At 39.5% G+C, this 25607-nt stretch overlaps 1 protein-coding gene across 3 annotated transcripts; it reads right to left on the bottom strand.

Annotated features, from left to right (window-relative positions):
• Window positions 1–3638: 3638 nt before the first annotated feature.
• On the bottom strand, window positions 3639–25264 carry LOC149309797 (uncharacterized). 3 transcript variants are annotated; one of them, XM_089533057.1, is made up of 14 exons: window positions 25036–25264; window positions 21358–21393; window positions 18975–19023; window positions 18812–18878; window positions 16335–16385; window positions 14746–14773; window positions 13048–13078; window positions 12321–12378; window positions 9801–9828; window positions 7241–7277; window positions 6386–6421; window positions 5524–5559; window positions 4817–4844; window positions 3639–3777 (listed from the first exon to the last, which is right to left on the bottom strand). In XM_089533057.1, exons 1-14 carry the CDS (start codon window positions 25097–25099, stop codon window positions 3763–3765), a joined length of 564 nt encoding a protein of 187 aa, XP_089389183.1. In that variant the 5' UTR covers window positions 25100–25264; the 3' UTR covers window positions 3639–3762. The 3 variants fall into 3 exon arrangements, with proteins under 3 accessions (XP_089389183.1, XP_089389185.1, XP_089389184.1); XM_089533059.1 differs by lacking the exon at window positions 25036–25264 and adding an exon at window positions 22812–22935; XM_089533058.1 differs by lacking the exon at window positions 25036–25264 and adding an exon at window positions 22667–22729.
• Window positions 25265–25607: the final 343 nt, after the last annotated feature.

The following is a 25607-nucleotide window of genomic DNA, read 5'->3' as shown; positions in this document are numbered from 1 at the left end:
TCTGTATGTGATTGTCCAAATTATGTTCAGGAATTTTTTTTAAAGTTAGAGCAAATCAGAAAATAAAATATTTTAAAAACAGTGCATAGAAAGAGCATGGTTTTCAACATCTTTTTTAATTATTCTAAAACTCATTAAATGCTGCTACATGGTTTTAAAAATATAGCTAAAACATGTAATGCAATTTAAAAAACAATATATAAATTAAAAACCAGTAATAAAATGAAAATGACAATAATATTCTGTGCAGTGATATTCATTCATCTGACATACATACCTGCCAGCTGTTCCAATTTAGCAGAGACATTCCTGATTGATCCTCTGTCATCCCACTTTTTCAGCTGTTTTTAAAATATCCTGGTTTCTCCCTCCTCCTTTCACTTTACTACTTTGTCCTTGGCTTATGTCAGTTGCTGAAAATTGAGTTCAAAGTGCAAAAGTACTTTGCATCAATTGGAGGACTGAGAGGGTGGAATCTGCCCCTTGCCAGAAAGTTCATATGAAATCAAACTGCTGTAGCCTCTCATAGCTTGTGTGTTCCTCCTCATTAATAACTTCTGATCACACTCTGATATTTCTTGGCCACACGTTTCCTAATTCTCATCTATAGAATATTGGAGACTGTGGACATGTCATTGCATTAATTAAAACCATGCCTTCTGGGAAGGAAACATAAGTATGCCTAAAGTGAATTACAGGATTATAACTATGGCACTCTCCGCATGAGCCAAAAGGCCCATGTTTCCCCTGGCCTTGCATTATTCCATTTGACATAAGCCCCAGGCTGGGATCAGGCCCTGATCTGACAGGCTGATGCAGATCCAGTGGATCTGGCCCAATCCTGGGGCAAAGGAGCCTTAATGTGGGTCAATACGACCTGCCATTTGCCACAGAGTTTCTCTGAAACCCCACAGCAACCCCCATGCAGCACAGCCTATGCATCCCTTACCTTACTCCTCTGTTGCGGCTAGTGAGAAGCCCCACCACCCCCACCACCTCTGATATCAATATGAGTGCTTGCCCCATAACATAAGGGGTCCATGGCATAGGGACCTATTCAGGTTGGGATCCGGGCCAGGAAAGCATGTGCCCATCTGCTCAGCCCCTTTATTTCAATAAAATAGATTTTGTGCAGTCTGATTTTGTTTTCAAAACATGTATTAGCCCCCAAAAGTGGCTAAATGAAGCTTTTGAGATGACTGCACATTTTTCAGGAAAAGGAATTATCTGTTATCACTTGTTCAGTCTGTGTCATTAGGAGTGTATACCTGAGACCACTTTCTACATTATAAACTCAATTTGTCTTGAAGGTCATCTAGGGACTTCTTTCTGATGATGTCAAATGCTCTAGGTGTTCCCCCTGTAGTCAATTCAGAAGTAACTGCGGTGCCCACTATATGGAATATTCCTCCTTTTGAAATGCTGTAACCATTTTTATTTGCAGATGGATGAAGAAGTCATACCTATTTTTCTGTGTGTAGTCCATTTTATCATATATTTTATTGATAGCTTAAGTGTTTTTGTGAAATTTATATATTGTATTTTTGTTATTCAACTCAGATGCCTTCAGATCTTTTAAGAGCTCAATCAAGAGTTCAAGCTATCAGAGTCAAAGGAAGTAAAACATATAAACAAATGACCTGTATGTCAAGATGGTGAAATAAAAGGTGAAACAAGGCCTATTGCTGATACTTGAGTGGACACTGGTTCATGACTCATGCAGGAACAATTTATGCGTCAGCCTTACTGAGTGAAGGTACAGATCCCTATCATATAGCACACTGAAGGAGAACTCTTTCAGGTAACTTCACAGAGTTATAGGACAATAATACTGGGGGGCAGTTTTATAGGGAAGACTCTGAAATTTAATTTAGTAATATAAGGAAAATACAAATGGTGTCAATTTTACTTTATTTTGCTTATATCCAAAATAACATTTTTTCATAGCCCATAATGCTTCAAATTACTTGCATCCAAATGGAAGAATTTTTATGCTCTGGTTGTCATGTGAGTCCCTATCAACAATTTTTAAGGATAATACTAGTCCCCCAACAAACCCCATCCTTTCCCTGCCTTGTATTCCCCAGTGACTCCACTGGTGCAAGAGAGAAGAAACACAAAATAAGGACAGTATGACAGCAGCAGAAAGCCAGCTGTAGTGGTATAAGCATTGCCAACTATAACTGGAGACCAGGATTTAATTCCCACATGGCCACAAACTAAGACAAACTTAGACAAACTAAGACTCACTTAGTCTGAATGCAGCAACATTTATGCTCTTGTAACATAGTGTAGTAGCTTGGGTGTTGTTCTATGCCTCTGAAGACCTAGGTTCGACTCCCAGCTTGGCCACACAACCCACTGGGTGACCTTGGACAAGTCATATGCTCTCAGCCTCATCATGGGGAGGCAATGGCAAACCTCTTCTGAAGAAATCTTGCCAAGAAAACCCCATGATAGGTTCATCTTATGGTCGCCATAAATTGGAAATGACTTGAAGGCACACAACATACATGACAGCACCAGGACAGCCATTATGTAAAAAACACAGATCCCTCCAATCTAATTTCTTCAACAGGGAGGAAAAACAGCAAGGCACTATGCTGGAATGATGGACAGTTACAGCTAAAATTTGGTGGTGCAAGGTAAACAGGGTTATAGAACAAGGTGCCACCATATTAGCATGGTGAACAATCAGGGCTAAAACTAGGAAATTGTGTGGGAAATAGGGTTATGCAACAAGGCATCAGGCTGGCCTAGTAAAATAGACCACCTCACAAGGAAAAAAAAACCACGATGCAATGATCACTGTATGTGCAACCCTTGCTAGAACAGAATATTTTAAGGGAAATAGAATCCAACTTCTCTAGGGGTAGATTCCCAAAAGGAATGTGGAGAAAAGTAGGGTTTTTCTTATCTTTATCATGTAGAGTTATTTGTGACCTTGTGCAAGTCGCATGCAGCCTCAAAGAAAGTCGAGGGCAAACCTCTGAACAAATCTTGCCAAGAAAATCACATGGTATTAGGTTTGCCTTGGAGTCACTATAAGTCAGAAACGACTCGAAGGCACACAACAACAGAATCTGTTCAGTAGCAGAGGAGATCATACTTGGACAGCCACTGGAAATTAAAAGGGGGAAAGAGAAGAGGGGACAGGACAGGAGGAGGTAGCCACTCACAGCCATATGATCACTATACACTTCACCAGTTACAAACTCTCTCCATCAGAGCAGCATAGCAATTGGGAGATCAATAACCCAAAGTGGGGATGGACTCATCTGAAACAAATCTACTTCCCAGATTATTTCTGTTCTGAAAAACCCCAGCTGAGAACAGGAAATATCCTGCAACACCTTAAAGCCATCGGTGCGGCCCTGTGATCACCAGTCCTACGGAGCAATCACTGAAGAAGAGATTGTTCATCTTTTTTAAAAATGAATTGGTTTTTTAATGGAAAGAAACAAAAGAAGAATCTAGAATAGCTCTTTAGTTCAACTTCATTGATAAACACATGCATTTTCCAAACTGCCTTAGATAACATGCAATCCTAGTTAAGGGGATATAAATACCTTTGATACTTCAATGCTATTTAAATATTACCAAAGTATCAGTAAAGAACGGACTAACTCAAAATATGCAAGAATTAAAATATCTTTATTTGTCAAATGGATACATATATTTTAATATGCTCAATAAAATTTTATATAGCAAACATAAAAGCTCTCTCTTCCATACGTGGCTTATTATTATACTAGACATCTGCTACTCAAATTCATCCTGTAAAGATAACATTAGACACATTTTAAGTATCTCCATTTTAAGAGTCTCAATAAATAACTACACTAGTTTAAAAAGCATTTTCATATTAAATAAATATTATGTACTCTTTAAAAAGCTTTTTACTTATTTTAATTAATCATTTAGTCTGGAATACGTAAATGAAATAAACTAGTCATTAACTAGTCATTAGTTTATTTGAGATCTCCAATGGCTTATAAGGTAATTATAAGCATTCTTGTACTTGGACCTGCCAAGAGGCTTCATAACTATTTCTCCATCCCACCTATTATTCTCTGCATCCCATCCTCTTACTATTTTCCCTCCTCACTCTCAGCTGATTCAGATGAAAAATAAAGATGGGTTGATACAAGAGGCCTCGAGTCACAGGAAAGAATTGGAGGGTATAGAAAAGGCTACACAAGCTACACTAGTTATCCCTAGCCCAGCATTATTAGTAAACATTCATGACAAAGATTAATGTAGTTCTGCCATCAACAAGCATTTTTCTCTTGTAACTGTGGAAGTCGTCATATGGCCACCGTGGATCATGAGAACAAAACATAATGAAGAGGATAATGGCTACAATCCAGCCAAATTTCATTGCCTTTAAAAGTGACATTTATTTTAACAGAGGTGAGAGACATAGGTGCTTAAACCCTCTTTGATATAAACGGTATATAAAAGTCCATGGTTTTGTTAGGATTGTGCCCAATTTTTTTTTTTTAAGAAACTGAATGGCTACAATTACATTGATTCCTGTGAGGTAGGAGCAATCAAAGAACACTGAAGCTGTTGCTTGTAAATGTTTCCAGCCTGCCACCAACAACAGAAGTCAAGCCACAAAAATCATTTCCCTTTTCAAATTAGCTGGCATTGTGAGGGAACTGAGTGCCACATTTTTTAGAATTATTAAAAGTATACATTCCAAAGGGGATCAACATAGTTGTTATAAACCAAGTGTCTTGAATACAGAAAGAAACCAGTGGCTTCAATGCATGCACAGCAACTGCTTGCCTGCTCCACAGACTTTACTTACCTGTGATAGCAAGTCCTCGAAAACATAGCTAAATTGGGGATAAGAACAACAATAGATCAATTTAACTTATTATTTAAATGTAGTCCACTACTTAACATTAAAGTCTTGGGCTGGAATCCTATGCATTCTAATTTGACAGTAAGTCCTATAGGCCTCAGTGTAATTACTTCTGATAGTGTTGTATTTGTCTATCAGTCCCTGCAGGAATGTAAAAGTAATCCAGGGAGTGGAATAAAGCTGGAAGGCAAGAACAGACCAAGGAAAAATCCCAAAAGAGTAAGAACTCTACAGTTAGATTATTTCCCCAATCCGGCAACTGTAGTTCATCTACTATTGCTGCCTGTCTCCACAATTTTCTTTCTATGAACTGAATATGAAGGTTCAACTCATTGCCTGCCAATAGGAACCAATGGGTAACAGAAAACCTATCTAGGGATAGCTGTGTTGGCCATATAGCAAAGTACAGTTTCATCCAAAATTCACAAAATAGTGATACTTTTATCCTTAAATATATTAAGAGGAATCCTTTTCACCCAATGGAAAATTCTAAGTGGGCAGTTCCCAGCCCCAGCCAGCTTAATTTTTTTTAATACTTCTTCTCAACTTGTAATGATTAAAAGAAGGAATCATATTATTTTTGTAAGCTATCTGGCTCTTTTAAATTATACTGCTTTAAGTAAGAATTATTTGTCTCAACTATACAATACCTTGAGAAATCTTCTCTAGTCTGAGTTTCAACAGTTCTGTACAGGATAGAATAAAAACAACATTAATTATGAGCAACTTGAGGGGGGTGATTTCCAAAGGGTTGGCTAGTGACTGCCCTAAGGGTGGCAAATCCACTCTGAATTTTATTGCTGATCCTCCTGCAGCTGTTCCAATTTGAATGGGAGCTCTGTAGGTGCTGAAGAAGGATCCAGCTCTAAGGTTTATCTTGGACCAGATCTGTAAAATCCAGAGCAGATTTATTGTTTCCACAATGGTGGATCCACTGGCCATCCCTGACTTTTCATCATGCTTTGACTCCTCCTACTCTATGCAGCTTTTATTTAGTAACAAGCACACATAAGGTCAAAACATGCAGTTATGTCTAGCTTGGCTCTAACTTATCACTCTGGAGGCTTGCTGCATATTCCAACCCTCCCCCCCAAAAAAACCAAACAAAAGAAATAGTTCTCCTTAGTTGTTTCTGTCAAAACTTGGAGTGTTGTTTGCACAGAAACTGGGTAATTTCAATGTTTTTTAACCACTTCCATTTATCTAATTAAAATTCCAGTCAACATATATTAGATTTTATGCATTTGTTGAAGTACACTTTGTACAATGTCAAAGATGGAACACACTAATAAATAATAGAATCATAGAGTTGGAGGAGACCACAAGGGCCATCCAGTCCAACCCCCTAAGATATGGATGATGAGAAATTATTTCACAGTAGACTACCTGATTTTTCATGGTCTAAATAGCTTTAATGCCATGTGGAAACTCTAGCAGGGATGTGCCTCTAGCAGGGAATATATCCCACATCAAAGCAATTTCAAAATGACTTAAGACTGTGCTTGCCCTTACCTCTTCTCCATTCCAAATGCACTGTCTGTCTGAGTGCTGTAGATAGGGAAATGAAAATGTTGTCATTTTAAAGGTTAAAGCTATTTTCTCATATGTGTGTGTGTGTGTGTGTGTATACACACGCGAATTTATCCAGTTACACAATCCACGGAGGAAATGGTTTTCCCTCCTCCTATACAAGGGGTTCAAGAATCTGTAGCCTCCAGATGTTGCTAACTATAATTCCTAGCCAATGGTGAGGCATGACAATAATTAAGTAACTTGAGGAGAAACACAGGTTCCCTACAACTTAGGCCTGTTACAGACTGCCAAAATAAAGCTGCTTTGGGTCTCTTTGGAGGTATGCTGTTTAAATGATGCATGCATCCTAAGAATCCGGAAGCTGCACCAAAGCTGCACTCCAGTACTTAGGAATGGAGTGTGGTTTTGGTGCGACCTTCGGACTCTTAGGACCCATGCATCATTTAAATAGCATACTTCCAAAGAGACCCGAAGCAGCTTTATTTGGGCAGTCTGTAACAGGCCTTAGTGTTTTAATCAGATGCATGTAAAAATAAAGCACAATAAACTAATGCATATTTCCTCAAGACATTTTTGAGTAGGCTATGCAGAACTGGAATTTGCAGTGAATGAACTGAAAGGATCATCACAAAATGTTAGTTAATCACTTTGAACAGAGCTGGGGAACCTGTGGCCCTGTACAATTTCATCCCAGTTTCTGTTGTTAGCTCCTGCCAACCTAACCTGTGCTGTACAGTGCTAGATGTAGTAGTTCTTCACCATCTACAGGGCTACACAAGCCTGTTACAGAATAAGACACACTATTTGGACAATGGAACAAGCGTTAGTTGTCACCTGGCATGTTTTCTTTGTTCGCTCGGTGTCCTTTTATCTGAAAAATTAAAAACAACATTGCATTCATTCACATTCTGGCCTTTTTTCTGATGTCAACTTCCTTGACTAATTGCATGCTCAGCAAATATGTTTTTAAGATGGACATCAGGAATGAAGGAAATACAGTTTTTCGAAAAATCATTCAGACAGGGTGGCCAAACTGTTTCCCTTTCCCAAGGTTATCTATGCAAAAGAAAACCTTCCCCTTTCTGCCAAGAAATTGCCAGATCCTGGCCATTTTGGAGCAATTTCTGCCACTTCAGGCCTGTTTTAGGTATGTGTGTGTCTTTTTTCAAAACAGCAAGTTATTGGAAGTAACTTCCAGGTTTTAGAAGAGGCTTTCCTCAGTCTCAAACAGGCCAGGTTCCCCTTGAAATAGTGGGTGTCACCTGGTTTGGGCAGGTGGAGGCAGTCAAAAAGGCACATTCTTCTGGCCCTGGGCTTTCTGCCTGGGATTATGCAAGGGGTCGGAATAGCCGATAAGTGCATGCATGTGCCCCTCCAGCTCCAAAGGGGGAGGGGGGGAAGACCCAACCAGGTGTCACTCCTCTTCTGGATGTCACCCAGTGTGGTCCACAACCCTCACAGCCCTTCCCTCGGTGACACCACTGCCTTGACTGGGACAATCATACCCCTAGAAGCTTGTAGGGCTGTCATATTAGCCAGCTGGTGGGATTTTGAACATTTTGCAGCCCAACCAGCCTCCTTTTGGGTGATTAACTGGCTTGGATTCCACATATTCACCTTAAAAAAGTAAAGTAATGTAAAGAAAAAGAACTAATCTCTAGCCCTCATAGAAGCTGAGATATAGAACAAAATATGTAGTAATTATTTTGTCTAATTGTTTTTCAAGAAATAAGTCTTCCACTGCCTTTTAGTGTGCTTAGCTAATGAATGAAATCTTACACAGATAACTGACATCTTACCACATTTATAATTATAGTCTTGATTTAATACCCTGGATAAATATTTACATTTAGGAAGAAAGTCTAATTTTTGACAAAGAGTCTTTCTTTCTTTCTTTCTTTCTTTCTTTCAGCTGTTTTTACTCCAGTTTGTTTGTTTTACACCTTGCAAATACTGCACAGAAAGCAATGGATTCAACTGGAATGAACTGAATGTGAATTCAGGGTTCCATGGAGTCTATTCTTTTTGCTCACTTACTTTTGCATGGCTTGACACATGGATTTTTACTGAACTATTAGGGGGAGAAAAAGAATAAGTTGCCTTTTATGTGGGTGAACTAGGATTGCTGCCTGATGTGGGAACATAAGAGCCACTACCCTCCATTATTGCTGCTTTCCCCTCATCCCACATTACCAGCTCCATGCACTGCTGGCCACACTACCACCTCCCTTAACCTGCTTTGTTTTCATCTCTTGCAAGAGCAGTGGCACCACTGCTTTCACCTGTCTGCCCTCTTACCCATGCTCTATGTAAAGCAAAACTGGTCAAGCCACTGTTTATTCAGAGGACATGCAAGCAGTAATGAAAGGTGATGCAAGTGATGGGCAGTGGGGTGGAAGGGAGGGAATCAGGGAACAAATTCAAGGTAAGGCAAATTGGTGGGTGGGAAGAAGGGCTGAAAGGGTATGGGGCAGATGCTCTGGGGGGGATGTGCAAGTGCAGGGAATGCATAGTAACATCTGATGAAGGAAGGGAAGTACACAAAGTAGTAGAGTACAAGAGGAAAGTATAGGCAAGGAGAGAAGAGAAGGTGAGAAGTGTAGTGCCAGGGTGGAAGGACGAAGAAGACAGGCAGGAATAAATGAGATAACATACAAGAGACTGCAGCTCTCCTTCATTGGATTGGCACATACAATACTTTCAAATTTTTACTTACACAAATGAAAATAATAGAAATGTAAAAAAAAATTACTAGCACCAAAGCAAGAATACATATAGCTACTTTATATGGTTCCTGTTTCCATATTAATCCTTACAACAGTTTCATGAGACAGGCCTGATGAGGGTTTGTGATGGCTCAAGGTCATATGGAAACTGCATGTCTCAGTAGGCTATAAAAATGGTAACTAGGATGAAAAATAATGATAGAGAAACTGCAATATGTAATGTGTTGAATTTTCTTTATTAGAACACAAACTAAAATTAAAATGTTGCATAATGACCAAAAGAGATGCCCAGATTTGAGGGACTAGAATATATCAAACTTGTGAAATTGCCCAATTTTTTTCAGCCAATGTTTTTCTGCAAGACAGGGGATGCTGGAGGCAAGGAGAGACTTCTGGGATCTCCAGGGGAGGTGTTACAGCCCCTTGCCCCATGGATTTTACCCTCTCCTGATTTAGAACATAGAGATAAAATTCACAACAATGTTCACAATCAAGTTGTTAATCCTCATAGTTCATTAATTGTGCATCTGAATGGCATATTGAAAAAATACTACAACAATGTCAAATTGTGACACTATGCATAGTAAGGTAACTATGCCACAATGATATAAAGACAAGGGGATGTTTCATATTAGTTAATGTCCTTTGCAGTCACTCAGACAACCTACCCTGGTTCAGAAGCTCAGATTCTTCATACTAAAAGGAGAGAGAGATCTAACTTAAGACCAAACCAAATGACAATAAGATCAAAGTTACATGGATATATTAAAATGTCATTCTCTACTTCCTCACGCTATTCCATAGTTAAATATTATTTCACTTATTTAAAAGATTTTAGACTACCCAGTCTGGGGGAAAAAAATAAAAAAATGACATAAAATTATAATAAAATAACCAGAATGCAAATCAGCATAGAAGAGATACCACTAGGGGGGGGGGGACCCAAAACCTACAATTACAATAAAATGAAATGAAACAAAAAATAACAAGGCAACAAAACAGCAGATGAAAAAAATAATCATAAATTCAGCATAGGACAAAATATATCAGATATGAATGAACCATTTGGGGAATTAATCACTTTATGGTAGGACTGAGGAAAATGTTTACCCAGAAGATAACTAGCTCTTGGAGTTTTTGCCTCCTTCATAGCAGCAACTCCCTTTATGTTAAAATTACTGAATGCATTATATCCATGTTGAAGAACTGGTGTGTTTGGACATGATAGGGTTAATCATCATTCCACTGGAAAGATTCCCTTAAGGAACCTTGAGGACGAGATCTAGAAGCGACAGACCAGCTTTGTGGCCACCTCCTTGGTCATAATCGGGTAATCTGATTTTTCCCAGCAGGCAGACTGGATTGGGCATCTGTTGATAGGTGAGCCAATGAATAACAGCAATCCAGTCTCCATGTAGAAGCCAAAAAGTGCACTGAAGCTGTAACTAATAAAATTGTGTCCCCTTTCATCCCAGCATGGACCTGTGCTTCTTCACTGAGGGCGCAAAGAAAGATAACATAAAAATGGAAATAGTGCTGATGAAAATAACATCATGACCTAAAGGAAAGCAGAACAGCATAGAAAAAAACCCAGCATAATTTCAGCAGAGAGAACAGAGTGCATCTGAGATAAATACTTGTTTTTGGGAATTAACATTTTAGGAATTAACATTTTCTGATCATTAGATATAATTATTATTTAGCTATAAAGACAATAATGTCTGTAATCTACAGTTCAGGCCCCAGCCAGCTAAAACAAGTGACTGCTATGTATTACAGAAAACAGCATAACTTTAAGTCAATATTAATTTTGTTGAGACTGTCAGTGGAAGTCCATACATGACTACTGAGAAGTAAATCCTATCAAGTTCGTTCAGATTATGGAGGTAAAAATAATATTTATGCCATAAAAATTCTGTAACAAGTACATCTGAAAAAGGTTATTTGGTTAGTTTCAAATTATTTGAAAAAAATCCTATAGATTTGATAAATATTTAACTGGGGGTGTTGACAAGCTTGGTAATTTATTTCTGAGGCCAGAACAGGTACATTGTATGTATGGCCTTTTATTAGCAACCCTAACAAAAGGTATCAAGAAGAAACTACCAGTCTCACAAGGATTAGTGGGAGGCCCTTTTACTTTTCAGTAGGCCCACTAGAGAGTATTATTTACTATGCTTGGTTTCTGAATTCAAACTAGTGAGTTAAATAGTTAGCCAGATACTGATGAAAAAGGCAGACACAATTTGAGTTTGAATGAAGCAGGGATTGAAAGAATATTTAAAATACATTAATTGAAAAACAGTTTAAAATATGTTTTTGAGAGTTGACAAACCCAGACAAGAGGAATCCTGGACTGATGACAATCTTTGCAGTTCAGAACTTATTCTGCAAAGGAAGTAGCATAAAAATGTACAGACAACAACACTTTTTGCACAAGAAGCAGATTGGAGGGGGAAATGCTGCTTTCTGCACAGAAAATGCTGCTTTTTGCCCAAAACAGCCATGGAATATCCCAAAATGTGAATACACTTTGAAAACTATGTGATTTTCAAAGACTTTCTCCCAGTGGGAAGAAGATTGCTTTAATTACTCCTTGTTTCCTTCAAGAAGAAAATAAGTGAAGAATCACATCACTGAACATAAGATGCTGAGGAGAAGTTGAAATCAGAGGAAGACTCCAGCAACAGTTCTACAGGCAACCCTTCAAAATTTCTTTTGTGTTGTCCTTTGAAAGGTAATAGTGGAGTTTTCTTTTTTACACTTATATGTTTAGTCATTATTTAGGGGTGGGGAGTGGAAAATGTATGCCTGATAGTTCTGATACAGATTGAGTTCACTAGCAATTGTGAGTAAAGGCTAAAGAGATTCTAAACTGAGCACTTTGAGTTTGGTGTAATATGTAGTTTTGCCTTAAAGGAAGACAGGTACATTAATCACACAATATTACTGTGGGATCAAAAGGGCTTCCATTCCTTCATACCTGATATCCTACTGATAGAACTGTACTGTGTTAAGAGAACCCACAGAAAGGACCAATAGGTTTATTGCTGGGCAGACAGGCATAGATTGTGCTGTTAGCCATAAGTAACTTCAGACAGATTGAGTCAGTTGATGTTTTATCAGTCACGATCTACTAGATACCACTAGCTCGCATACCACTGCTAAAACAAGTAAATCATACTCACCCAGAAATTGGTGACATTCAGATAATTCGATATTTCACCTGAAAGTCTCTCAATCTCACTTTGAAATTAAAACAGAATACATGTTGATATTAAATTTAAAAACCATTGCTTATGATGATGTTACAAAATAATTGACAGTTGTAAAATGTGTAATGAAAGCTACCAGTCTAACAGCATCCAAACTATTTCATTTTGTCTATTTTTTTTATTCCTAACAAAGCACAGAAATAGGAGGGATGAATTAAGAAACATGTACCTTTATTTAACTGGAAACCTGATTTTAAACAAGGCAATGAATATACTGTATTGAAGCAGTACAACTTTACCAATGTAATATGGTAAATTCTGGTATGCCAAATATGTCAGAAAATATAGCAGAAAATGTGGCAAAGACAGTATAGAGGTGGCTCAAAGAGCCAATGTGATGACCTTAGATATCACTGCAACTGTACAATACTATGTCCATGAAATGGGGGGTGCTGATCTAAATTCTGAAATACTAAGGCTGTAGATCAGTCAGGTCCAATATAGTACCACAAAACCAACCTACAAAACCCCCATCAGGTCATAGCTCTATGCCACATAGACAAGGATTATTTAACAGACCTGACAGAAAAAGTAATGGTATAGATTACATAAAATATATTACATTAAATACACACTACAGTTTGTTGGAAACATGCGAACAGTTATGCCTGTAATGTAGCTATATCAAATCATGCCTTACTTTTCATATTCTTCTTTCTTTAGAGCCCAATCTAAGTAGGAAGGGAAAGGATAGTTTTAGCCTTAGGAAGTGGAAAATTAATTTCTTATTTTAAGACGCAAGTAAATGCCAGGTGCTGTAGGCTATATTTCAGAGGACGAAACAGCAAAGCCACCTCTCAGTATTTCTTACCTATGAAAACCCTATGAAATTTATGGGATCTCCATAAGTCGACAAGCAGCTTGAAGGTGCATGAGCATGCCCACACAACACTTCTCTCCTCACCTCCACCATGCTTAGGGAATATGGACGCTGTACAATTATACAGTGCTACCTCGGGTTACGAAATTAATTCGTTCCGCGGCGCCGTTCGTAACCCGATACATTTCGCAACCCGAAAAGGCTTTCCGTTAGCGCTGGAAAGCCGCTAGCCGCGCTTCGCATTTAAATTTCGCGCCGAAATGAATTTCGTAACCCGAAAAATCTTTCGTTACCCGGAACAGTTTTTTCCAATCTAACTTTTTCGTACCCCGGAAATTTCGTAACGCGATCAATTCGTATCCCGGGGTACCACTGTAGTACTATAATGCCCTTAAACTGCCTTGGCTCCTTCTATGGAATTCTGGAATTTGTTTTTTGATGTGGTATGTAGAGTATAGTGAGCTACATAGTTCTCAAACTACACTATGGTTTTATAGCTTTCTGGCAAAGTCTCTCTCCAAATTACAAATTCTATGATTCTATGGCCTGTTACAGACTGCCAAAATAAAGCCGCTTCGGGTCTCTTTGGAGGTATGCTATTTAAATGATGCATGGGTCCTAAGAATCCGGAGGTCGCGCCAAAGCCACACTTCATTCCTAAGCACTGGAGTGCAGCTTTGGTACAGCTTCCGGACTCTTAGGATGCATGCATCATTTAAACAGCATACCTCCAAAGAGACCTGAAGCAGCTTTATTTTGGCAGTCTGTAACAGGCCAAAAGAAAGCTAAAAGCTATCAAAGTACTATACTGCTATATTACCCTGATCTGCATGCTTTTCAAATGCATAGTTAGTTTTGAATTAAAAAAAATGTTATATTTGCATGTTGAACTGGTTTTTGATGTTGTTGTTGTTTTGGTGATATAAAAAGCTACCCCTAATTTTCTGTGTTAGTTCTTAATCTGGTACTAAATTCATGTATCTTGATTTAAAGCAAAGGCATTGCCCTGTGAATGTTTTGAAAGGCATTTGATGTAGATTCTTCTCTAAAGGGAATCAAGTCTAAGCACGACTTGCATAGAAAGTATGAGTGCAGCCCAGCCTACCTCCTGGATATGGTTTTTCTCCAGGCCCTATCCCCTCTTCAGGCCCTTTTTTCTTGCTGTCTCTATCTGCTGTAAAGAGCCCTTAGAGCACAGATAGATCTCCTATGGTCTACATCTCTGCAGTCTTAAGTAAGGTAAATGGAAACACAGTAAATTGATGCATCAGGGTTGTGGTCTCACACTACTGCTGGACTTGTTTTCATCCTACATACATACAAGCTGTATATGCATAGGCTATCTGGGTGTTCTGTAGCATTCAAGCTTTCCAAGTGTTCACTTGATTCAACATACTCATCTACACAAGTTCTCTGAGCTCTGACTTGGGAGGAATGGTAGTGCAGAATATAACACCAAATAACTCCTCCCAAGTTGTATAATTCTTTCAATGACTTTTAGAGGTTATTAATACATACCTTTTGTTTTATAACGCAATCTCGAGTTCTAATTGAAACAAATAATGAGAATGGTATTAGACCCTGTGATGATCTCTATATTCCAAACAGAGCAATTATCCTTCTGAGTATCTGTGATCAGATCACTTCTCTAGATATCTTCAACAGACAGATATTCAATCTTTTATTTTTTAATATAAACCCTAAGGTTAATCCCTTTTTCATAATAACCCATATGGCTAAATCTTTTGCAATCAGGATTGGCTACATGAGTCATTTATATCAGAGAAACAATTGCTCTAATCACTAGATAAAACAGTCTAGCAAGGTGTTGGGTCAGTGAGGTGTAGTGGTTTGTGTGCTGAACTATGACTCTGGAGATCAGGGGCTGATTCCTTGCTTAGCCATTGAAGCCCACGAGGAAACCCACTGGGTGACCTTGGTTGAGTCACACACTCTCAGCCTCAGAGAACCCCATGTTAGGGTTGCTGTAAGATAAAAATGACTCGAAGAAGCACAATAAAAACCATCAAGGTGTTGGGATTTATTTGTCTCAGGTTTTCATAAATAACTAAAATATCATCCCAGGTGTCCTAGTCTTTTTGGAAAAATATACTGTGAAGCTGCTGTCCTCAAACTGTTAATTCCAAGGAACTTTATACATGTTTGAAACTTTGTCCTAATCCCTATGTCTGTATATGTGATTTTGAGGCTTTATTTTCTTTCCCCCATTCCCAGTCCTTTATATATGTGGACATTTACTTTTGCAATTTAAAAAAGGTATATCTCTGGATTTCTCACTAACATAATTATCACATGTGAAGACTGCATGTGTTATGCTTCATCTGCTTTATCAATTGGCAAGATTCAGTAATACTGGAGAACTCCAATGAGAAAGGCCTATGACTATGGCTGCATCAGCACTGCAGAAATAATTCAGTTTGACAACACTTAACTGCAATGGCTCAAAGTGATAGAATTATGAGAATTGTAGTTTTATGGAACATTTAGCCTTCTCTGTTAGAGAGCTCTGGTGCCACTATAATGCCCAGAATTCCATAGCATTGAGCCATGGCAGTTAAAGTGATGTCAACCTGGATTATTTCTGCAATGTGGATACAGTTTATCATTTTCTCAGGCCATTGAGAAAACAATCCAAGCAATTTGTTTTCTTTCTTTCTTTCTTTCTTTCTTTTTAGAATTTAGCTGACATGACAGGCCCTGCTATGGGAAGCAGAAATCCCCACTTCCAGTATTGAGGAAGCCTGTAATATTTAGGCAAGGATTATTTGCAAAAAAGAAGACCACCAGTAGGGACAGTCTTTACTCTCCCACAATTCTATCTTGGGCCCAAGTACATATCTGTATTTATATACAGTATCTCCATTTTACTGATTGACAGTGCACACACACACAAACACCTTGGAACCTATGGAGCAGTAAAACCTGTCTTTCTAACTACAATCCAATTCAACATTCAGGCCAAGGCTCATGTATGGCCACCAAATTCATGCCATCAAGGGTGTGTGTGTGTGTGTGTGTGTGTGTGTGAAGATCTGACGGACAAAGAAAGCTACAAAAATAAAATGGCAGAAATGTAAAATATATACCGCATTTTTAAGCTTTCTGTTTTCTGTTCTCAGAGCATCAATCTCCTGAACCTAAACAAACAAAAAAGACATGATTACTGTCACTGTCTTATCAGCATATTTTGAAACTAAATTCAGAAATTATCAGAATAGATTTCTAAAGTCTTTCATTACAAGCCTTTATACATGAAAAATACATTACGCTCTTTCAATCTCATTTCTAGTGTTACATGTTGTAATGGGATCTTCCTAATATGTCTGAGGTTACCTTTACCTCTTATCCACAGAAAGCCCCTTATTCACTTACACCTACCCTCCTTTTACCTTTTTAACTCTCTCCCTCAGTGTATAAGGCCAAGGGTCTTCCCTAAATCAATGTTTTAGGTAGCATGCTTGTTTTTGTCTATAGCTCATGAAAATCACTCATCTGTTGTAAAAAATAATCAGTAACTTTATTAAATAACATTAAGAAAGAATGTATCTTAGGTAGATTACTTCAAACTTAGGGTGGGGGTAACCTCCTGTTTATGGAAGTATTTTCTGTTAGAGAGCCTGTTGTCTTCAACATTTTTGTTTTATAAATGCGTTGAAAGCATATCTATGAGTAGAACCTGGTGGGGAATAAGGCAGTCCTTGACTGGTCTCTTATTTCTCTTTATTTCCCCCCCTTGTTTGTATTGCTTTTATTAAGGGATGCGGTAGTTCAGGTGGTTAAGAAGCTGACTCTGTTGATTGCAAGATCAGCAGGTTGGCAGTTCGAAGCTCAGGTGCCACATGATGAGGTGAGCTCCGGTCACTAGTCCCAGCTTCTGTCAACCTAGCAATCTGAAAGCATGCAAATGCAAGTAGATAAATAGGTACCACTGTGGTGGGAAGGTAGACAATGTTCTGTGCAGTCATGCTGGCCACATAATCACAGAGTAGTCTTTGACAATGCTGGCTCTTTGGCTTAGTAACAGAGATAAATACTGCCTCCTATGGTTGGACACGACTTGACAACCTTGTCAATGAGGAATACCTTTACCTTTATTGCTTTTATTATATTTCATCAAACATTTGTAATTAGTGGCTTTGTTGTTGTTATTAGCTGCCCTCATTGACTCATGATGACCTTGTGGATGAGACGTCTCCAAGACCCGCTGTCCTCCAGTGCTGTGCTCAGGTCTTGCAGGCTCAGGCTCATGGTCTCTTTGACTGAGTCTAGCTCTCTGGCTTGTGGGTGTCCTCTCTTTCTTCTGTCTTCCACTTTTCCTAGCATCATCACATTTTCTAATGAGCCTTTCCTTCTCATGGTCTGTCCAAAGTACGACAACCTCAATTTAGTCATCCTGGCTTCCAGGGAGAGTTTGGGCTTGTTCTATCACACATTGGTTTGTCTTTTTGGCCATCCATGGTATCGTCAGCACTTTTCTCCAGAACTACATCTTAAATGAGTTGATTTTCTTTCTGTCTGCTTTCTTTACTGTCCAGTTCTCACATCCATACATGGTGATAGGGAATACAATAGATATCTGTAATTTGTGATGCATGAGAGCCAGCATGGTGCACTGGTTTGATTTTTGATCTATGAGTTAAGACCAGGCTTTTACCAGCCTCAGAGGAAGACAAAAGACACCCCCCCACCCCCTGAACAAATTTTGCCAAGAAAACGCTGTGATTGTTTCACCATACATTGCAAATAATTTCAAGGCATACAACAGCAACAGTTAGTGATGTCAGATTGGCCTGGAACTGTGTGCCCCTCCAGATGTTGTTGACACTGTAGAGTAGTGTCCAGCTTTCCTAACTAGCAGACAGTCATAAGGAATGCTGGTAATTGCACTGAAAAACATTTGGAGGGTTATACAATTCCCACCTCTTTTTAGAAGTTGGTGACTTTTAATTACATGTTTTGATTTGTATTGTTATCACCCTGAGCTCTTAGGATGAAGGACAGGGCCAGAAATTGAGTAAATTTATAGAGACAAGCAGACTTGCTGGTGTAATTTATTTTCCTTTGGCAGGCTGATGAATCTCCCCCTCCTGACTGTGCTGCATTTGCTTATTGCTAGCACTGGTCAAAATTATCCTATTCATTTTCCTCCAATATCTATTTTTACATTGACCTTAAATGACAGGCAGTTTTTACTCTCAGTCTACAATCCAAAGATATTTAGGTAGAATTAAGGGCTCACTTTGAGCCAGCCTATGACATCACAGCACTGGAACAAATGCAGAATCCATTTCCCTTATCACAGAATAAGTATAAAAAATATCTCCATTAAGAAATTAAGACACTGTGTAAAGGGGGAAAGCTCTCCACTGAAGCTAAAGTATGAAAAGAAATATAAATTGGCTTTGGCAGCTGTTCTTGAGTTCTTTTAGAACCTCCTTCTGCATCCCATGCACACACAAAGAAGGGGGAAATGAAGGGAAGTGCATAGAATTAAGCATGGTTTCATCCATGTAAAAAAAAAGATTTGGATGGATATACACTTTTTGCTTCATGAACTACTTACAGACTGGCTGCTGTCCAAAAAGCTGAGGATCTCATGTACGAGCCTCCTTCGATGATCTTTGTTTTTCCTTAAATAAATGAAAATTAATTATAAAAAGAGAAGTTTTAATATTTATTTATTTGTAGTTTTATCGTTCAAAAAGTAATCATAATGAAATACTTACAAGATCTGCAGATAGGTTTCATTTTTCACCAGCACTTGGTCACCACTTTCTGTGACAAAACATAAACAAATAGCGAGCTGCAATGTAATCAGTGGGTACATACACACAAAGATTTTTTTGCATTTGCTGCCATGCCTATATGTATTACAGGTTAATTTATTACTGTACTTTTTGGACAAGGCTTTTACAATAAAAGAGAACAAGGTGCTAGAATGAAATTATATTAATAAAGATGTTGCAAAATGTAGCAAATGTAAGGTTTGGGTATTGAAAAGTAGTTGCAGAATGTTGCTGATTGGCATGAAGATAAATTACCAGCATACCCTGGCTCATTTAATGCCAAATAAAAGTGAAATCCAGAAACTGTGATTACAGAAACTTGCAAAGAAAAATTGTCAGTTTCTTGTGCAATGGTTCACTTAGAGGAAGTATGCCATATGCAGTACATGGCTATTTTTGTACTACTGTGTGCATAAGTTTATTGTCTTGTAGTCTGATTTATTTGTCAGTCACTTTGACCTTTTCTAAATTGTGAGGCAACCCTTTAAAATCAATAGTAAAATAAACATTATGCTTACTTGTTCGGAGTGTATCAAACACCAGTAACGATTTTTTGTGGAATTTGGTCATAATGTTTCATTATTCATAATTCAGTGTAACATAAAATACTTGGTTTTTATTTAGAGCAAATATTTATAGAAGAATGTCCAATGAATTTCATGCAGATGACTTTCCAAATGTACCACCTCTGATAGAAGTAATTATGGAATTATTCCCAGAATGGATATTGTGACCATGAAGATCAATTAAATCTTAAAACGTAGATTAGAGGACAGACTTATTTTTGAGCTGCAATAGCTAACGGTCAGCTTTTCTCCTTAGAGACTATGGGGTCATCCACACTGGCCAAATAAAACAGCTTCTAACCACTTTGAAGCCTGACTGTTTAGAAGACGCACAAGGCAAAACTGGGTGGAAACTGAAACGAAGATGCACTCTGGGGCTAAAAACCAGAACAAAAGAAGTTGTGATACTCCGACTCAAGGCAGAAAATGTGCATCATTCTACTGGCATATAAACAGCCCAGCACCAGTACAGGACTGTGGCAAAGCAAAAGCGTGATTGCAAATAATGCAGTGGGTGTAATTACAACATACACAAACCAGACAGTGCAGCAGAGGGGCATAGGGTGAAGGGGTGTGTGAAGGGGACATGTATGGAGGGCCTCCATGATTGTGCTTTGCCAGTGTATCACTGGGCTCACAGGCAGTTCATTGCATGTGCATCTGTGTGGCCAGTCATATAGGTGGGCGTCCAATGGACTGGCATCTGGGTGGAGAAAGGGGGGAATTGGAGGTCACAAGCAGTGCGTTTGTGTGATGGTGCATATGCATGGTGGGGAGGTAACAAAAAAAAATAACCATGCAGAGTGGCTTGACACATGTGGTGTAGATAGCCCACGGCTGTTTGTCCCACTTTGGGAGTGGGTTGTGCAAAAAGCAGGGTTTTGACCTGCTTTTAGAAAACCCAGGATCGAGCCACTTTTTCCTGTCCATCCACTCTGGCCCATTGTCTCAGATTATCATGACCAATTTAAATGTGGATAAGTAGTATGCGGTACTAACTGCTTTCAACTGCACAAACTGTATCTCAAGTTTGAGATTGAGACAGACTACAATGGAAAGCCAGTAGCACATCAGGGAAAAGATTAAGCTAAATGTTTGATCCTTAGCATGCTAAGTTTCCAGATGCATGGAGCTATGGAACATGGGAAACTATTGTGACATGCACTATGAAATGGTTTTGTTTGGGAAAGATTGCATCACATGGCATTTTTAAATAGCTGGTTTGAATCAAGGCGATGGGAATTTAAGGAACTGTCTATTATTATCATGCTCTGATTGCAAATGACCTTGAGGCACTTGGTAAACTTTCAAGGGCAGGCATACTTTTTGAGCTGATTAGATCACTGGCCTGAGCTATCATCTTCTAAATACAGCACTATCTACTAGAGCTGTGATCCCTTATCTAAAGGGCAAGACAATGGGGAGCTCTGTATGGGATGGGACTTCCAAATCTGCTTGATTGAATCTAGATATGCATTGCATGTAGGACCTAACAAAGAAAGTTCCATAGTTCTTAAAAAGCAGTCACCAAATAAGAAATCTGATTGGTATAATTCTGTATCTGTCAACAAAATATCTAAACTGACAAAGTGAGAACTTCCTGATAGGATCACATTTTGTTTTGGAAAACACAATCTCACTTAATTCAAGCGAGACAAAAGTAGATTGGTCAAACAGTTTAAAAGAGTCACAGCTTCTACGAAGAGTCTGCTTAATTTGGTACATATCATAGCTACATTTGACTAAGCCTTTCTTACCTTGTTTCTCAAGTAATGGCGTTTTGAAAGCAAAACCTGGAACCAAGAATAAAAATGGTTAGCAATAATGGATACTTTATATTATGTTTTTCTTCCATCAGCTGAAACCAGCCTACAGATAAAGGCCACAACTGACAATACATCTGCACACCTAAAAATGTTTGCAAAGAATGTGTGGGAGCATTAGTAGCCTAATTTATATAGACAGATTAGTGATTTAATTATAAAGAGGTAATTTCTCCTTCTATGTCCAATTAATCTAAGCAGTTAGTGGAGGGCAGCAACAGAGAAACAGTCACCTTTTCTGGATACAGATAATTTGTCATTTTATACAAGGGCCACCATTTTACTATGACATTGTATTTAATGAGAACTGAGCATCCACAAATTTTAGTGGTACTGGAACCAAACCCCAGCAGATAGCAAGGGCTAACTGTACTCTCCGCTTACTCTTCCAATGTCCCCTTTTGCAGGGTGACCAGATGCCCTTCTTTTCCAGGACATGTTCTACGTTTCAATCTTTTGTCCAGAAGGCGTTTCAAAAATGCCCTCCAGACCATTCTGAGCGTGACTTTGAAGCATGAATTTTATATTTATATGAGTATTTTTTAGAGTTTGCAATGTCCTACATTTTTTCTATAACATCCCATATTTTGCAGGGCCTTGTCCTCCTTTACAATTAGAGGAAGTGGACTCTTATCATTCCCAGTAAGCTCAGGCAAAAGCGAACTGCTGAAGACTCTCCTAGTTTGCCTGTTCTTCCTCTGTAATAATATTTGCCATCTTGACCACATTCCGATGTTGCTTGGCCACAAGTCTCCTGCTCTCCCTCTGTGAAATGTTGGAGACTATGGCATTGTTAGAGCCTTCTTCACTAAAGGATGAAGGCTAAAAATGCTGGGAATAGGTAACACATTATCATTATCATCATTATTAATTGCTCTTTAGAAATGCACTAAATCAGGGGATTCCTAAACTGTAGTTCTCCAAGTTTTGGACTTCAGCTCCCAGAAGCCCCAGCTAGCTTGGTAGGCAGGAATTCTGGGAGTTGAAGTCCAAAACATCTGGAAGACCAAAGTTTGGGAATCAGTGCTCTAAATCAGCCATTACCTAACTCTGGTTCTTTTGGACTTCAGCTCCCAGAAGCCTCAGCCATCTTGACCAACAGTTTGGGATTCTGGGAGCTGCAGTCCACAAAACCCTGGAAGGCCAAAGTCTGGGAATCATCTAAAGGAAGGGCTTCAAAATGGGCAACGTTTGAGCAGAGCTCTGATGCCACAACAAAGCACCCTTCCCACAGTTCCACAACCTTCAGCCATGGCAGCTCAAGCGGTGCCAAAACGGATTATTTCTGCAGTGCGGAAACAGCCTTGCTCTGCGCATGCGCACACAGACGCTGCCCCGCCAAGGGCAACCTGCCAAACCTCGCGCCTTAACTCTCTAATCGCACTCACTCATGTCCCCCCAACGCACTCTGGCCGGCTTTGGTCAAGAGGGCGGAGCCGGGCCAGCGGGCGGGGTCTCCTGACTTCCCTAACCGCCGTCGGAGGGTGGGCGGGGCAAGAAGGGGCGGTTGCCAACGGCTGCCGAGAGCCGTTAGGTGGGCGGGGCCGGGCGAGGGGCGGGGCTTAGCAATCAGCGCTCTAGACGTCTGCCTGAGGGCGCCCAAAGGCGGGAAAATGAGCCTGAGGGCTTACGTCCATTTTGTTGTTGTGTGACCAGATGTCTTAACCTCAAAGGAGGACAAAGCACCCCGCAGTGTAGGACATTCCTGAAAAATGTAGGGACGTGACAAAAAAGTCCAAAATACAATAATAATAATGATAATAAAACCCACCACTCATAGAAATACTACATTCATGCTCCTTCAGTCACACTCAAAGTGGAACACATTTTTTTAAAAGAAATAATTGTTACAACTCCTACACTCCTACACACACACACACACACACACACACACACAAATCTAGGCATTAAAACAAAGTGGAAGCGAAAGACATTTTGTAACTTTTCCTGTGCATAAGGTTGAAATGTAGGACATGTCCTGGAAAAGGAGGACCAAGTCTGGTCACCCTGGGTGTGTGCCTCAGTCATTTGTGATTTATGGCGAATAAAAGATTTAAAACCTTTCATAGAAATACTACATTCATGCTCCTTAGCTCAGAATGGAGGACATTTTGATATTCTTCCTGGACAGAAGGTTGAAATGTAGGACAAGGAGGAAAGGAGGACATCTGGTCACCCTGGGTGTGCCTAAGTCATTTTTTAACTTAAGGCCACCCTAAGGCAATCCTGTTATAGTTTTTCCTAGGCAAGTTTCTTCAGAAGGGGTTTGCCATTGCCATCCTCTGAGGCTGAGAGAGTGTGACTTGGCCAAGAAGATTACCCTGTGAGTTTCCATGGCCAAGCAAGGATTCGAATCCTGGTCTCCCTGTGTTAGTCCAATGCTCAAACCACTATACCACTCTGGCTCTCCATATATTACGGCTTTTATAAACAATCTTTTTCATTGTTATTTTTAATCCCTTTTGTAAAATTCTTGCTTGAAGCAGCAGCTCAGGGTAAATGCAGCTAAAGGCATAGCCTGCTGGCAGGAAACCTGTCTTGAACATAACTTTATCTGAGCTAGGGTGCATCCACACTGAAAAAATAATCCAGTTTGGCACCACTTTAATTCAGTGCTATGGAATTCTGGGAACTGTAGTGTCTGGCACCAGAGCTCTCTGACAGAGAAGGCTAAATGTGTCACAAAACTGAGTTTAACAGTTCTATAGCACTGGGTCAGAGCAGTTAAGACTGGGTTATTTCTGCATTGCGGATGCAACCTTTGTATGCAAAGGCATCTTGCAGCCCATTTGAAACTATGGAGTTTATCACACAGGAGGCTAAGTGCCTAAATCCCATGCAGAAACGGGATTTAAATCCTGGGATAATCCAGCAAAAGTGGGATTGTTTTCAGATTCATTGGGTGCATTGAGCATTAACGCAAAAAATAATCTGCACAGAAAGTGGGCAATCCCGAAAGTAAAAAGCAGATGATTTTGTCCACTTTCTGTGTGGGTTAATGCTGGATTAATGCTCAACATCATGTGAAAGCGATCCCACTTTTGCAGGTTTTTCCCATTTTAAAATTTATTATTTAAATCCTGTTTCTGCATGGGATAAACCCCGTATGATAAACTCCTAACTGAAGCTGCTAGCATGAGTTTTCATAGACTTCAGCCTTGATGAAATAATCGGGGCTACAAGATCCCTTGGCACACTGATTTTCCAGGCTAACACAGCTATGGCCTTTGAATTTTATCTGAGTTGGTTTAAAATACATGTACAATTTCTACCCTTATATCACCTTTATTATACTACTTTTTGAACCGGATCGTGAATCGGTTTGAACCGATTCAAACAACCTGGTTCCCACTTAATTTGAATCACTGAAGTGATTCCGAAAAGTGGGGGGGGGCATGCTTTTGACCCATTTAACCCACATCAAAAAGACACTGCTTTTCCCCCCGGTTCTTTTGGGGTGAATCGATTTATTTTGAAATAAATGGATTCAGCCCAAGTGGGAACCATGCAGATTCGAAACCGCCCTGGCTTTCCTGGCTTCTCTATCCCGGCCTTTCCCAGCTTCCTAGCCTCCTTCCGTCCAGGCCTTCTCCATTTCCCCGGCTTCCTTGCCTTCCGCCCTGGCATTCTCCATTTCTCCAGCCTCCTTGCTTCCTTCCGTCCTGGCCTTCTCCATGGCCCTGGCCTCTCCTGGCGCAAATATAATGGCAACCACACTCTGCCGCTGAACCAATTCGTCAGTTCGGATCAGTTACCCAAATTAGTGGAAACCAAATCAAGTGGGAATGAGGCCCCAAAGTTTGCCCAGTAAATCCAGGATCAAACTTTTTTGTGTCAGTAGTTACTAATTTTGGCCACCAGGTGTCATGGTCCAAAAGGAAGTGTAATGTTTTACCAAAATAATATTTTTCAGCTATTGGAGGAACGGGAGAATTATTGTTCATGACCAAAAGTGTTGTGAGTTTTTTACAGCCACTTAAGAGCCCTATGACTATAAAAAAAAATCTTCCACTTAAAGAACCCCGTTGTGGAGCCATGTATCTTATGGTGCTGGTTTGCATCATAAGGTACATGTGATTTGAGTGTTGCACTATAACTCTGGAGACTAGGGTTGCAATCCCTGCTCATCCATGGAAAGTGACTGGTTGAACTTGGGCAAGTCACATTCTCTCAGCCTCAGAGGA

Source organism: Sceloporus occidentalis, unplaced genomic scaffold (assembly GCF_023333645.1).
Source record: "Sceloporus occidentalis isolate IW3139 unplaced genomic scaffold, rSceOcc1.0.p SCAF_7, whole genome shotgun sequence".
Classification (NCBI taxonomy): Eukaryota; Metazoa; Chordata; class Lepidosauria; order Squamata; family Phrynosomatidae; genus Sceloporus; species Sceloporus occidentalis.
The sequence above is the reverse complement of the archived record's forward strand: the minus strand, read 5'-3'. Positions and strand labels throughout refer to the sequence as shown.

Bases quoted from the DNA above. Each gene is read 5' to 3' on its own strand.
- LOC149309797 (XM_089533057.1), bottom strand. From the start codon at position 25,099: ATGGAGAAGGCCAGGACGGAAGGAAGCAAGGAGGCTGGAGAAATGGAG. The intron at 16,386-18,811 runs GTAAGTAGTTCA...TTGTTTGTTTAG, and splicing joins TTTTGGACAGCAGCCAGTCT to GTTCAGGAGATTGATGCTCT. The intron at 14,774-16,334 runs GTATATATTTTA...TGTTTCAATTAG, and splicing joins ACAGAAAGCTTAAAAATGCG to AACTCGAGATTGCGTTATAA.